This window comes from Apium graveolens, unplaced genomic scaffold (genome assembly GCF_009905375.1).
Source record: "Apium graveolens cultivar Ventura unplaced genomic scaffold, ASM990537v1 ctg2518, whole genome shotgun sequence".
In the NCBI taxonomy this organism is placed as follows: Eukaryota; Viridiplantae; Streptophyta; class Magnoliopsida; order Apiales; family Apiaceae; genus Apium; species Apium graveolens.
Window position 1 is genome coordinate 89859 of NW_027417700.1, and position 16516 is coordinate 106374.

A 16516-nucleotide genomic window follows, 5' to 3' on the forward strand; every position below is an offset into this window, starting at 1 on the left:
TTGCATATATTCAACTTTGTAAACACTTTAAACAACGTGGTTGGCTGGAAGATAGTCGATATTCAACAGTTGAAGAAAAAATGGCTATATTTTTATATGTTATAAGCCATAACGATCGTTTTATAAAGGTGAAACGTAGGTTCCAGCATTCTACACAAATAATACACAAATATTTGTTATGAGGTCTTGGATGGGATGATGGAGTTTGCAAAAGAAATGATAGTTCCTACAACATCTAATCAAAACTCAAATATTTCAAGGAGACACAAAGAGCAGCTAAAAATATTTCCTGTAAGTAATTACATTTTTTTGCAGTCTAATTTCTTATTAATTAACATGTCGATGTAATACTAACACTCTTTAATATGTTTTCATATTTTTTTATTATTGGGCTACAGGGAGCAATTGGTGTACTTGATGGTACACTTGTTCATGCTGTTATTCCAGTTGGCCAACAAGCTCGATATAGAGGACGAGGAAGAGGCGAGTGTTACCAAAATGTTTTAGGTATATGTGATTTTAATTTGATATTTACATTTGTCTGGGCTGGATGGGAGGGAGTAGCACATGATTCAAGAATATTGACAGAGGTCGCCCTCGATCCTGATTCCGGATTTCCGGTTCCTCCATCAAGTATGTATCTCTTACTATTTTTAAACGAGAATACTTTAATAGGGTAAAGTAAAGAATAATTTTTCTAATTTTGTATTGCAGATAAATATTATCTTTGTGATGCAGCATATACGAACACCAGTGGTTATTTAACCCCGTACCGTAACACAAGATATTGGTTAGCAGATTTTGATCGTCAACGTGCCTTAACTAAGGAGGAAAAATTTAATCATGCCCATGCAAAATTAAGAAATGTTATCGAGCGTGCTTATGGTGTGCTAAAAGCAAGATTTTCAATCTTGAAACAGATGGCTCCATATTCATTTTCTACGCAACGAGATATTGTGATTGCTTGTATTGTTGTTCATAATTTCATAAGAAAAAAGAAATTAGCAGATGAATTATTTGATTGTTGCGATCAAACCAGTGATGGAGAAGAAAATGACGAAGATTTGGAGGGACCAATAAATGAAACACAATGGGAATCTCAAGCCACTCAATACATGAATGATCTTCGAGATCATATTGCTTTGAATTTGTGAAAGTATTCTTAATAATTTTATAATTCTCTATTGATTGTGTTTTGTAATAAAATTTATTAATGACATAAACATTCTCTTCTATTATTATTATCAAAAATATCTTGCTAAAATAATTGTTAAACAAAATTATACAAATAGCAAGTTAATATAGAAAATTATCATCATCCAGATAATTTAGAAATTTTTTTAACAAACAGCATCATCCGTTCAGATTTTCTTATTATCTCTTCATCCAGATCATCCAGAAATTTCTGTCGTTCAGAAAATGTCATTCAGATTTAACAAATGACCCCTTAGCCAAGATGAGCTACTTAGCCTTTGGTTAATAATCTTATCACCGTCCTCCATCCCAACCTATAAAATATATAACAAAATAAATTGAATAAGATACAATTAGGTGGATATGATAATGTAATTAACTTTTTTTAGATAAATTTGATGGATAAAGAATTTTGTGAAAGTCAACCAATTATGCACATTACCTAATTATGTACATTATATACGTGATGTGAATTTGTATTAAATATATATTTGAAATATGTAACAACCGATTTTTTAACAAAAAATTATATTTAGGACAATTTAAAAAATTATGAAAACTCAGAAAAGTTTTTTTGATATAGGTGAAACAATAATAAATTGACAATGATTACCTGGCTAAGAGTTTGTTCAAGGTGGAGTCGATATCCATCAAACTTGAATGCAACAGAATTAACTCCATTGCCTGATGTCATTAGTTTAAGCAGCTTCACATTGAGTTTAATTTTAAAAATAATGATCTGAAAAAACAAAAATCAATACTGGTCACAAGCCTTGGCAAAAACAAAACATATATAAAGCAAAGGATAACAATTAAAAAAAAAGAGGTACATAAGCTTGTAATATGTAATTACCTCAGTTTCGGCTTCCCCAATGTTGCACATGATAGTCCATATAACTCCCGGGAGGACTACTCCTAGGCCTTCAACTCCATACAGCTCCTGGGAGGACTACTCCTAAGCTCCCAACTCCATAGGACTCCTGGGAGGGCTACTCCTAAGCTCCTAACTCCATACAGCTCCTGGAATGTCTGCTCCTAAGTTCCTAACTCCATACAGCTCCTGGGAGGACTACTCCTAAGCTCCTAACTCCATAGGACTCCTTGGAGGGCTACTCCTAAGCTCCTAACTCCATACAGCTCCTGGGAGGCCTACTCCTAGGCTCCTAACTCCATGCAGCTCATTGAAGGAATAGTCCCGCACATTACCACTCCTGACTAGCTCAGTCCCGCAAGCAGAACCTGGATAAACCCCAGCACATGAGGCGTTGGCCCAATCATGTGACGGGGACAACTGTCACACATCAATCATGGGAATAATCAGGGCACGTGTCAGAGGATCCTCACAACACTCCTCGACCGGTCCCGCGCTGACATGTGTAAAGCATCCACTCCCACCAGGTGTCCTCCGCTCCCAGAACCGATGGCTACGATTCAAAGGTACCAACCCCAAAACCCTACCCTTGGGTTATAAATAGCCCAAGAAGGTGAGGTTTTAGGGTTAATAATTCTTTCACACTCACACACACACAGCCACCCTGCATTCATATTTATCTTCATCTTCCCAAAAAGCTGGTTCTTACTCTCACATCTTCATCTTCCCAAAAAGCTGGTTCTTACTCTCACGCCGGAGGCGCCGCGGAACTCCAACCCCCCTTCCGATGTTGTTTTATAGGAACCCAACCACAGCTACACCTCTACAGCGGCGAAGGATCCAGGACACCATCGAAGGAGCAGCCCCGCCACCAGGAGTTATCATTTGGCGCTAGAAGGAGGGGCCGCTCCATCCTTGGGTCTCGGTGCCCCTAGATTCGTCTTCATCAACAAACTCTTCAAAGAGTCCATTTATTCAAACTTGTAAGAATCCAAGCAACCCACCTTTTCCATAAGCATGAATGTTGTTTATTTCGGCCACGTTTGTGTGAGTCCGTTTTGTTGATTTAAGCCACGTTTGTGTGAGCTATCGTTAGTTTTAATCGTTATTGCTCTATTTGGGATATGGCGTTTGCGTTGTACTTCATCGTTGAATAGTGACATATAATTGCTTGAGCTGCTCCCAGGAAGCTATTTGTTAGTTTTTCTTGTTATTCTGGGTAGTTTTTGCAAATTTCATAAAGCAACCATAGGCCGATATTCTCTGTGGCATATTGCTGTTATTTGTTGTTGGTATTATTGAGAAATGGCAAGGCTAGGAAAGAATACCTATGGAAGACCATCTGCTAGTGCTCAGGTCCACGAGCCGGACCACTCCCAGGCCCTTGACCCAGGAGCCGAGAGAGAAACGTTCCAGGAGCAACCACTACACGATCCCGTAGTGGAGAGAATTGTAAACACCAGGGATGCCAGGACCCTCATAGAGCTCAATCAGTACAAGTACACCAATGTCCCGGTAGCCGAGGAGCACATGGCCAACCTTACAAGCGATGAACTAGCAGAAGCAATCAGACTGTACAGGCAGGAGCAGACCCGGCTCCAAGAAGAGGCAGAACTAGACGAGGAGCCGGAGGAGTCCGGGGACTCCCAGCAATCAAAAAGGTCGGTGTTCGACCGCATTGGAGCCAAAGGAAAGAAAAGCAAAAAAGATCAAAACAAGAAAGAAGCAGAAGCTGCTAAACAGAGGAAGTTGGAAGAAGTCCGGGAGCAAATCAGGAAAGAAGAGGAAGCAAAGCTCGAGCTAAAGATCCAAAAGAGAATGCAATTAGAAGAAGAGAAGCTGTTGGCCAAGTCTAGGAGCAAAAGAACTCGGAGAGACCCTACTCCAGAGCTGATTTCTGATGATGAAGAAGAAGAGAAGCAGAAGGACCTAAAAGACATGATCTATGAATTACAGAGGAAGATGGACAAAGACTCAGGAGTGGAGATTGGAGAAACACTCACTCCTTTCAGCCACTCCCTAGAAGCTATCCCCCGGCAACGGAACTTGAAACATTACAACTTTGACTCCTTTGATGGTCTGGGAGACCCGGAGGAGCACCTGAACTACTTCGACCAGATAGCGCATATATACTACTACAATGACTTAACAAAATCAAGGTTCTTCGCTTCAACCCTTAAGGGAGGGGCCCAGAGATGGTTCAGCAGAATCCCCTCCCGCAGCATCCACTCTTGGAAGGAATTTCGAGCCTCTTTCCTTAGGAGATTTCGGGCGAACAAAACGCACGAAATGCACATGTGTCACCTGGAGACGATCCGGCAGCACGACAATGAGTCCCTCTCTGTATACATGCGCCGGTTCCAGGAAGCAATCAATAAAGTTTCAAATCTGGATGAGAGGGAAGCTTTAAGTATTTTTAGAAGAAACCTGGACCCAGAGCACAACGAAAGGTATATTGTGGAGCTAATCAATAAGGAGCCTCAAAGTCTGGCAGTAGCTTATTCCATGGCTGCCAGATTCATTAAGGAAACAGATGTGCTCCAGGCAATGAGAATGACCCGGAATGGGGGGTCCAGGAGTAAAAACACTGATGACCGACCGAAAGGGGGTTATCATCAGGATAAGAAATTCAAGCAAAGCAACCAAAGCCAAGAAAGACAAGCAAGCCCGGTTTTCCAAAGACTTGGTCCTAAGCAGGAGTCGAACAGCGACGAAGGACCCGTGAAGCAAGCTCGGGAGCCGAAGCAGGAGCCGGACTGGACTCCTCTCAACATGACCCGGGAGGAAATCTTGAAAGAAGTCAAAGACAAGCCTTTCTATTATCCTCCGAAGCCAATGCAAACTCCTCTGGAGAGCAGACCCTACAATAGGCAATGTGATTATCACGAGACCCATGGCCACAAAACCGAGAATTGCTTATCACTCAAGTACTTCATTGAAGACCAAGTGAAGAAGGGGAATATGAATAAATACTTAGTTCGGGACCACAGCAGAGGGGAAGCGCAGAAGAAAGGTAAGAATGTAGTCAATGTGGTCCTAGGAGGATCCTACTCCCCACCCCGGAGCCCGGACTTCGGCGAAGAAGTACTCTCAATCCAATCACTCCCAGACATGGTGATATCCTTCAGCAGCAAGGACTACAAAGGAGTCAACCCTCACCACAATGCAGCTTTGGTTATCACTCTAGACATCTTTGATAATGAAGTAAGAAGAATGCTCATAGACAATGGCTCCTCAGTAAATATTCTCTCCAAGCACACAGTGGATAGAATGCAGTTAGGGAGCGTCCGCTCAAATGAATGTCGAGAAGACCCACTCTATGGCTTCGGCCACAACTTAGTCCCAATCCAAGGAACTTTGTATCTGCCAGTCATTTTTAGATCTGCTCCTAACCAAGTGACTCATGTTTATGTGATCAATGCTCCTTCTTCATACAACGGAATCATTGGCAGATCAGCTCTAACCATAATGCAAGCATAACTTCAATCTCCCATCTCAAGATCAAGTTCCCAACCCCGACGGGAGTCGGAGAGATTAAAAGAGATTACGGAGTTGCTGAAACATGCTACAACCAGGGGTTAGTTATGGCAGAAACCCACCAAGATAACAAGAGGAAGGCTACGGTCCTTCGCAAGCAACAAAGCATGAAGAAGCACCGACCCTGGATAAGGAAAGAAGCGAACAAAACAAGTCCAGAGGAACTGGCAAACAACCAAGTCATGGTACTGGACAAGACAAATCGAGTCCTAGAACAACCTTGTCCTACCATGCAAGCAACCAAAGAACCCGAACAAGCAAACATCTATCTGAAGAAGAACTCTGAAGCCCGAATTCATCAAATGGTTTCAAACAAAGAGCAAGCAAAGATCGAGGCCGCAATCGAAATAGAAGAAGTCGAAGTAGATGAAAGCAATTCAAGCAAAAAAGTGAAGATTGGGTCAGGACTCGAGGAGTCCTTCAAGAAGAGATTAGTATCCCTGCTCCGAGAGTACAAAGATGTTTTTGCCTGGAGTCCAAGGGACATGCCAGGACTACATGAGTCTATAGCAATGCACAGCTTGGATGTCAACCCCAACAGGAAACCAGTAAAACAGAAGAGAAGAAACTTTGCTTCGGAGAGGCAAAGAGCCATTGACGAAGAAGTAGAAAAACTACTCAAGGCAGGAATCATCAAAGAAATCAAGTATCCGGAGTGGCTAGCTAATGTGGTGATGGTTAAGAAGTCCAACGGCAAATGGAGAATGTGTGTGGACTACACTGACCTAAATGATGCATGCCCGAAGGACCCGTATCGTCTTCCAAACATTGATCAACTGATAGATGCCACCTCAGGACATGTAATGCTAAGTTTCATGGATGCCTTCTCCGGATACAACCAGATAAAGATGAACCCGAAGGACATCCCTAAGACAGCAATCATAACTCACAGAGCAGTCTACGCTTATGTGATGCTACCCTTCGGCCTTACCAGCGCAGGATCCACTTACCAAAGAACCATGAACAAGATATTCAAGTCCCAGATTGGGAGAAATTTGGAGTGCTATGTCGATGACATGATTTCCAAATCAACAACTATACCAGGGCACGTGGAAGATCTGAAGGAATGCTTTGAAAATCTAAGGAAGAACCAACTCAAGCTAAACCCGGAGAAATGCACCTTCGGAGTAGGAGCAGGCAAGTTCCTAGGATTCATGATCAGCAACAGAGGCATAGAAGCCAATCCGGAGAAAATAAAAGCAATCCAGGAGATGAAAGCTCCCAGGACCCAAAAAGATGTGCAAAAGCTAGCAGGATCACTAGCAACACTCAGGAGATTTGTCTCAAAACTAGCAGAGAGGTGCTTACCCTTCTTTGATTTACTCAAAGGGACAACCAACAAGAAAGAGGTAAACTGGAATCTGGACTGCCAGAAAGCATTCGAGGAAATCAAGAACTACCTCTCTCAGCCACCAGTCCTAACTAAAGCTAAGCCAGGAGAGCCTCTCTACTTATACTTGTCAGCAGGACCACAAGCCGTAGGAGCTTCCCTAATCAGGGAAGAGAATGGAACACAGCAACCAGTCTACTATGTAAGCCAGGTCTTAAAAGATGCAGAAACAAGATACCCAAGACTGGAGAAGTTTGCCTTTGCTCTGGTGACAACTTCAAGGAAACTCAGGCACTACTTCCAAGGGAGGGAAATCAGAGTAGTGACAAATCAACCACTAAGGAAAATAATCCACAAGCCAGATATCTCGGGAAGACTCGTTAATTGGGCCGTGGAATTGAGTCAATTCAACCTAAGCTTCATTCCCAGGACCGCAATCAAAGCTCAAGCTCTTGCAGATTTCATAATCGAATGCAACTTCCCGGAAGAAGACCAAGAACAAATGGACATGGATCAGGAGCCAAAAAAGGAAATTAGTCCGGGAGCCTGGACCTTAAAGGTAGATGGCTCTTCAACAACCGAGAGGTCAGGAGCCGGACTCATACTCAGGAGCCCAGAAGGATTCAAGATTCAGACAGCTATATCCTTCAGCTTTCCAGCAACAAACAATCAAGCAGAATATGAGGCGTTGATTGCAGGACTAAAGCTCTTCCGGACTCTAAGGGTCCAGGACTTAAAAATCTACAGCGACTCCCAGATAGTGGTCAAGCAAACAAATGGAGAATACATAGCAAAGGACCCTACTCTGGCGAAGTACCAGGCACTGGTTCAGAGCTACTTAGCCTCAATCCCAAGCCACCAAGTCCTTCAGATATGCCGAGAAGAAAATGAACAAACGGATACCCTATCCAAATTAGTCCGGAATTCATCAGATCTGGACTGCTCAGTCTACTTCGAAGAACTACACAAACCATCCATTCAATCCGGAGAGGTCTTGGAAATAGAAAGCACTCAAAATTGGATGATTCCCTTCATAAACTACTTGGACAAAGGGGAGCTCCCAGAAGATAAAGGAAAAGCTCAAAGATTAAAAGCAAAAGCAGCCAAGTTCTTCCTCGAAGAAGGAGTACTCTACCGCAGGACCTTCTCATCTCCTATCCTGAAGTGCATTGGCCCAGAAGAAGCAAAGTACTGCTTGGCAGAAGTGCATGAAGGAATATGCGGAGACCACATGTCTGCAAAAGCCCTAGCTCATAAGATCATAAGACAAGGCTACTACTGGCCAACAATTCATCAGGATGTAATACAATTCATCAAGAAGTGCAAGGAGTGCCAGCTCTTCAGCAATGTGTCCCGGATAAGCCCAGTCCTACCATCCTCAGTCCTGTCATCTATCCCCTTCGCTGTTTGGGGTATTGATATCATGGGACCCTTCCCTCGAGCAAAAGGAGACCTCAGGTACCTACTAGTCTCTATTGACTACATGACAAAATGGGTTGAAGCAAAAGCAATGAGAACAATCAATCAGCAAGACTGCATAAGGTTTATGGATAACATTTTGATGAGGTTCGGGATACCACGAGTCCTAGTATCAGACAATGGGCCCCAATTCATTGGATCAGAGTTCGAATCCTACCTCCAAGAGCGCGGGATCAAGCACAAAAAATCATCAGTGGCATATCCCCAAGGAAATGACCAAGTAGAAGTAACTAACAGAATCCTGCTCCGAGGTATCGAGAAAAGACTCAAAGAAAGCAAAAGCAAGTGGCCAGAAGAACTACCAAGCGTACTTTGGTCCTACAGGACAAGCCCAAGGACAAGTACAGGAGAAACTCCATTTAAACTAGCTTATGGAACAGAAGCAATGCTGCCTATTGAAGTGGGCTCTCCTTCGCACAGAGCAATAAACTTTGAAGAAGAAGCAAATGAAGAAGGACTCAAAACAAACATGGAACTAATTGATGAGGTCCGGGATCAAGCTGTGGAAAGAATGGAGAAATATAAGGAGAAAACAAAAGAGCACTTCGGTAAGAAGTCAAGAGTCAAAAACTTCCAAGTTGGCGACTTAGTCCTTCGAGACACTGAAGCATCAGATCCCACAAACACCTGAAAGTTAATGCCCAAATGGGAAGGACCATACAAGATCAAAGAAGTCCTCAGGCCAGGAACCTACAAGCTCCTGAACATGGATGGCTCAGAAGTCCCAAACACCTGGCATGGACTAAGGCTAAGAAAATTCTACCAGTAGTAAAGCAAACAAAACAACCAAAAAACTTGTAGCCAATATTGGCAGGCAACCAAAATGTTTCTCCTTCTATATTATATGAATGATCAATGAAAAGCTTTCTCTTTAACTTGCATATTTGTCAAAAGCCACCACTAGTCCGGACAAGCTATGAGTCAGGACTAGAGCAACCAACTTTTACTTAGAATTAATTTTCTAACTAAAAGCAACCACTAGTCCGGACAAACTATTAGTCAGGACTAGAGCAATCAACTTTGACTTAGAATTAATTTTCTAACTTAAAGCAGCCACTAGTCCGGACAAGCTATGAGTCAGGACTAGAGCAACCAACTTTTACTTAGAATTGATTTTCTAACTAAAAGCTACCACTAGTCCGGACAAGCTATTAGTCAGGACTAGAGCAACCAACTTTGACTTAAAATTAATTTTCTAACTTAAAGCAGCCACTAGTCCGGACAAGCTATGAGTCAGGACTAGAGCAACCAACTTTTACTTAGAATTAGTTTTCTAACTAAAAGCAGCCATTAGTCCGGACAACCTATTAGTCAGGACTAGAGCAACCATTTTTACTTAGAATTAATTTTCTAACTAAAAGCAGCCACTAGTCCGGACATGAAGATTAGCCAGGACTGACCAACAAATTTTATATGCAAAAAATTCTAAGGCAAAAACAAACTAACAGCAACAAAGTAAAATAGCATCAAGGAAAGCATTCATTACAAATTCACCGGACTCAAACGAGCCCGGAGCAACGTGCAAAAATTACAAGAATCAAATGTATCAAATCCTTCGACAAATATCAAGTTCACACAAATAAAGTCAAGAGTCCGGAGCGCTGGAAGGAATGAAACTGGGACAGGGGCCGTCAAATGGCTCTGGTTCCCCCAACCCGAGCTCAATATCTTCTTTCGCCTTGATGAATTCGGAGACGAAGCTATCCCAATCGGCCTCCGGATTAGTCTTGATATGTCGCTCAACAACCAACCAGCATCGAGCTATCTCCGGAGCACCAGCATTGGCAAGAGCCCTATCGTACTCCTCAGATCTTTTAAATTCATCAATAACCTCAGCCTCCGGATGAACAGCAGACATTTGCCTCCGGAGCTCAGCCAATTCAGATTTTAGGTCAGAAACCTCCTTCTCCGCATTACCAGCCCGGATAGTCGCTTCATCCAGATGCTTATTCAACCCGGACAAAGAATTATCCTTCGCAATGATTTGGTCCCGGAGCCGGCTAATCTCAGCATCCTTATCAGCAACAGTGCTCCGGAAACCTTTGATCTCATTGTAAGCAAGAGAGGCGGATCCGGCCATATATCCACCAAGCTACAAAAGACAGATAAACTTAGAAAAATGTTCTAAGTCAAACTAACACAATAAACAAGAAGGGAAAGAAGAAGTACCTGACCCCAGAGCCGGGAACACTCCTTCATAGTGGCATCGAATCCAGACCCATTCATCTTACTCCACTGAGATTGAGTTGGAATCTCAGCCATGAAGCGAGCCACCTTCTCCTCCAGCTCCGGACCACCTTCATCCGGACAATCTTCATCAACTGCTTTACCTTTGCCAGCCCCGGACCCAGAGCCAGCTTCATAATTCTCAGCCCTAGGAGGTTTCGACCCAAGAGTCCGGAGCCTCTTCCTCCTCCGCCCAGAATCAGCACCCGGAATCTCCCCAATAGGACCTAGATCCTTAAGATTGTCAAACTCATTCCCCATATCCAGCTCAACATTGTGCTCCGGAGTAGATTGGTTCACAGGAACTTCAGGCTCCGGATTGGGGATCACATTACTCTGGGACCCTTCCTCCACAGAAGCATTCGATCCGGACCCACCGCCAGCAGTCTTCTTTGGCAACTTGAAAGCTTTACCAAGACCTTTCAATGCATCACTGTACCCTGAAGACGACATGTCCGGATTGTAATGAGGCAAACCTGCAAAGGATCAAAGCAAAAACACAAGTCAAAACTAGTACAGAATCAACGCAAATAAAGACATATAAGAAACACACAAAAGGTCCGGACAAAAAGAGAAAGTACTTACACCCTATTCTATGCATAGTCCTATACATCATAAAGGTATCCCGGGTCATTTGAAAACCCAAGCATTCACAAAATGCAAAAATATCCGGAGCGCATCTCCCTGGAGAACATCCCTTCGGAACCTAGTCCGGACTCCTTCAGCAGCTATATAGGGAAGATAAAACAAATTCAAGCCCCTCAGCATGATAAGCTCTCCATTCCAATACTTCAAAGAAGACTGCTGAATCACTAGCCTATAAGAACCCCCATAACCGCACTCAGCAGCCCGGAACCGAAGCTCATAAAGAGGAGTCTGACCAGACCGGACCAAATGAAATAAGTGATGCCATAGTTTAAAAGTGGGCTGAACTTTAAACTTATTGCAGGTGGTAATAAACCAAGTCATCCATTTTATACCGTTGGGCGTAATCTGCATCGGAGAAACCTTATATATATACTTGCACAAGTGCTTGAGAAACAAGTGCCAGTACGGGTTCCATCCGGACCGGAGATGCTCCAGCCATACCGGAACAAACCCATCAGCCGGCCTATGATAAATCCTTTCCTCCGGAGTCGGCCACCTCCACTCAATCCGTCGATCCAGTTGAAAGGCAGCCCGGACGGAAGAATCCTGTGCCTCATGGTCCAAGGCAGCGTATTCCTCCTTCAACTCATAGGGCTCCTTAGCCACTATACTACCAGCAAACTTCCTATCCAACTCTTCCAGATTGTAAGGCCCCGAAGCCGCATTCTGCTGCCTAGCATATCCGGACCTAATGCTCCTATAATAAAAGCTATCCTCAATTTCCTCACTCTTCGTCACGAAATACCCGAGGTTCTCAACCCAGAGCCCCTCCGGACTACATGGTACCTTCCTCGAGGAGATCTTAGCAACCGAAAGCTTCGTTATGGCCTCGGAGTCCGAAGTAGAAGCTTTCTTACCCATTTCAATTCACTCAGAATTACCTATTATACTCAGAATCCGAACTAGACGACCCCAGATAGCAAGTTATGTAGGCCTTGGCAAGAGCTTTAGTCCGGACCATAAACCTAAAACAAGTGACAAAGGTTAGTCTAAAACTCCTACAGTTTATTTATCTTTGAATCTACATGGTCCGGACTACCCTATCATTCATTTTTATCACAAGTTAAAAGCGACAGTCCGGAGACCCAACAAAGAGCACACCCCTAAACATGCGCTCCGGACTGCAAAAAACCCCGAAGCCAAGCAACCAAAACTACCCCATTACTCCGAACTTAAACAACACACAAACACATAAAAGCAAACCAATTGCAAATTCCAAAACCTAGCCTATTAGTCCGGACTAAGTATCCAAGTCCGGACCCTAACAGAAAACCCTAATTCCAGAAACAATATCAATACAGAATCAAACACCAAAATATAGACAAAAACACACATATACACATATACATACAAGAACATCCAACAATAACCGAAAAAAAAGCATACAAACTATAGCATAAACACAAAACCAAATCAAACAATAAATTTAAGAAAAGAAAAAAAAAGGAGCTTACAAATGAAGATATTACGGAGAGGTTGGAGAAGACCAGGCAGCGGCGACACAACACCAAATAAATCCCGACAGAAAAGCTTCGAAGGAATTGAGAAGAGAAGGAAGAAAGTAAAGAGAAATTTAGAGAAGGTAAAAAATAAAAGAAAAGATGCAGGGTCTCCTTTTATAGACGTGGTGAAACCAAAAGACTCTCGCCACGTGGCATAATCCAATTCGTCCATCAAAACTGTAATTAAGACAAGTAATGATGAGGCACGTCTCTCCAAATTCTTACAGCTGTAATAATTCAAATAATTGGGGGGGGAACCCCCAAAACCGTTTCAACTTCCAAGTCCGGACTCCCCCACTCAACTCACTCCGGACTGGGGGCAAGAAAAGCTCAACTCCTGCTAAATACAACCACCTTAGTCCTGGTTCGCCGAACTCAACGAACTCCGGACTGGGGGGCAAGAAAAAGCTCAACTCCTGCTAAGGACAACCACCTTAGTCCTGATTCGCCGAACTCAGCACAATCCGGACTGGGGGCAAGAAAAGCTCAACTCCTGCTAAATACAACCACCTTAGTCCTGATTCGCTGAACTCACCGCACTCCGGACTGGGGGGCCAGAAAAGCTCAACTCCCACTAAGGACAACCACCTTAGTCCTGATTCGCCGAACTCGACGAACTCCGGACTGGGGGGCAAGAAAAAGCTCAACTCCTGCTAAATACAACCACCTTAGTCCTGGTTCGCCGAACTCAACGAACTCCGGACTGGGGGGCAAGAAAAAGCTCAACTCCCGCTAAGGACAACCACCTTAGTCCTGATTCGCCGAACTCACCGCACTTCGGACTGGGGGGCCAGAAAAGCTCAACTCCCACTAAGGACAACCACCTTAGTCCTAATTCGCCGAACTCAACGAACTCCGGACTGGGGGGCAAGAAAAAGCTCAACTCCCACTAAGGACAACCACCTTAGTCCTGATTCGCCGAACTCAACGAACTCCGGACTGGGGGGCAAGAAAAAGCTCAACTCCTACTAAGGACAACCACCTTAGTCCTGATTCGCCGAACTTAGCGCAATCCAGACTGCAAGCAAGATAAGCTCAACTCCTGCTAAGGACAACCACCTTAGTCCTGATTCGCCGAACTCAACGCAATCCGGACTGGGACCAAGAAAAGCTCAACTCCCACTAAGGACAACCACCTTAGTCCTGATTCGCTGAACTCAACGCAATCCGGACTAGGGGGCAAGAAAAAGCTCAACTCCTACTAAGGACAACCACCTTAGTCCTGATTCGCCGAACTCAGCACAATCCGGACTGGGGGCAAGAAAAGCTCAACTCCTGCTAAGGACAACCACCCAAATTCACTAACATGTCCTACAAACATACCCAAATTCACTCCCCCATCCAGAAAATCTGCATAAGGGAGTGGGGGGCACATGATAGTCCATATAGCTCCCGGGAGGACTACTCCTAGGCCTTCAACTCCATACAGCTCCTGGGAGGACTACTCCTAAGCTCCCAACTCCATAGGACTCCTGGGAGGGCTACTCCTAAGCTCCTAACTCCATACAGCTCCTGGGATGTCTGCTCCTAAGCTCTTAACTCCATACAGCTCCTGGGAGGACTACTCCTAATCTCCTAACTCTATAGGACTCCTGGGAGGGCTACTCCTAAGCTCCTAACTCCATACAGCTCCTGGGAGGCCTACTCCTAGGCTCCTAACTCCACGCAGCTCATGGAAGGAATAGTCCCACACACTACCACTCCTGACTAGCTCAGTCCCGCAAGCAGAACCTGGATAAACCCCAGCACGTGAGGCGTTGGCCCAACCACGTGACGGGGACAACTGTCACACATCAATCATGGGAATAATTAGGGCACGTGTCAGAGGATCCTCAGAACACTCCTCGACCGGTCCCGCGCTGACACGTGTAAAGCATCCACTCCCACCAGGTGTCCTCCGCTCCCAGAACCGATGGCTACGATTCAAAGGTACCAACCTCAAAACCCTACCCTTGGGCTATAAATAGCCCAAAAAGGTAAGGTTTTGGGGTTAATAATTCTTTCACACTCACACACACAGCCACCCTGCATTCATATTCATCTTCATCTTCCCAAAAAGCTGGTTCTTACTCTCACGCCGGAGGCGCCGCGGGACTCCAACCCCCCTTCCGGTGTTGTTTTGTAGGAACCCAACCACAGCTACACCTCTACAGCGACGAAGGATCCAGGACGCCGTCGAAGGAGCAGCCCTGCCATCAGGAGTTATCAGCACACATCATTTTTTTTGGATGACATATACCGGTGTAATTAACTATACCTGACATGTAAATCTGCCGCAAACTCATCACCAGACGAGCCATGAACCATGTGTCCTATGACTAGAGAGAGAAATAGAGGGGCTTTGTACCATTAGAATGCATTTACGGGTTTAAATATAGGCAGCCTAGAGAATTAAATAAATAAATAAGTATAACATTTTCTTAATCTAACAATATCTGTAAATTACAAAATTCCTCTTTTATGTATATAATATATATATGATATCCTTCAGATTTTATATATATAATATAATATCCTGAAGATTTTAAATCTTTTTTTAAATAACCTTAAATTGTCTTAATTTCAAAGATTCTTAAGATTACTAAAATCTTACTATAACATTATATTCTTCTATATATTACTGGACAAATGAAATCTTTAATACTTATCCGGAGTTGCATAATGAAGTTTTTAAATTAATTAAATCTTTAATATCTATTCGAAGGTGCATAACAAGATTTTTAGAATAGTAAAATCTTTGATGTTTATTCACGGGTGGATATACATTGAGGTTTCTAGAATTAATATTAGCAAATCAAACAAGGTGATGTATTTAATCAAAAAATTTAAGAATTTTTTAAGGATTTTTAAAATTCATGGGTATTTAATTTAGATTTTGAAAATTTGTTTAAAATATGTAGTTATTTAAATTGCATCGTAAAAATTTCAATAAAATCTGAGTGTATTTAATATATATTTAAAAAAATTATCAAAATCTTGGGTTATTCAATTTGGGTATTCAATTTAGATTTCAAAAATTACGTTTAAATATGATGGTATTCAAAAATTCATGAATTTTGTTTTATTTAAAAAAATTGATGAATTGTCATGAATTTGATCTTTTAAAATCTCACCCAAATACATGAGATTTTGAAGAATTTATAAAAAAAAATCATAAAATCGTAAAAGAATTTACAATATTTTTTATCAGTTCCGTTAAAATTTGCGAATAAATAAAATCTACCAAAATCTTTTAAAATATATAATCATTATGAATCCTTCAAAATCTCAAATCAATACACCCCCAAAATCTTTTTAAAGTCAATGCGCATTATGGTGAGGTTTCTTCCATTTATCTCCGATACTAAAATGTAAAATGATTGGCTATCATCATTTTATTAAATTTTAGCCAAAAAAATTGATATAATTCAATGATATTATCTATATTTTAATTATTTAAAAATTATATCTAAGAAATTTCTTGAACAAATATAGTTAATCAAAAATAATTTTTTATAATTTTTGTTATGGGATATAAGATTGAAGTACAATAATTTTTACATATTATCTAAATTTTTTACATATTTAACACTTAGATGTCATAAATTCTGGCAAGGAATATAAGAGGCATCTACACTTAGTTGGCAACACAATTTTCTTTTAAAATTATCCGATACATATAATATTGAATTTGGTCAATGAGTTAAATTCAGAGGAGACTGAATTATTATTTTATAGGAAAGGCTTAAT

General features: G+C 42.3%; 1 protein-coding gene across 1 annotated transcript; it reads left to right on the forward strand.

Moving 5' to 3' along the window:
• The first annotated feature begins 3883 nt into the window (after positions 1-3883).
• On the forward strand, positions 3884-5545 carry LOC141700569 (uncharacterized). Its single transcript, XM_074504278.1, has one exon. The coding sequence runs from the start codon at positions 3884-3886 to the stop codon at positions 5543-5545; it is 1662 nt and encodes a 553-aa protein (XP_074360379.1).
• Positions 5546-16516: the final 10971 nt, after the last annotated feature.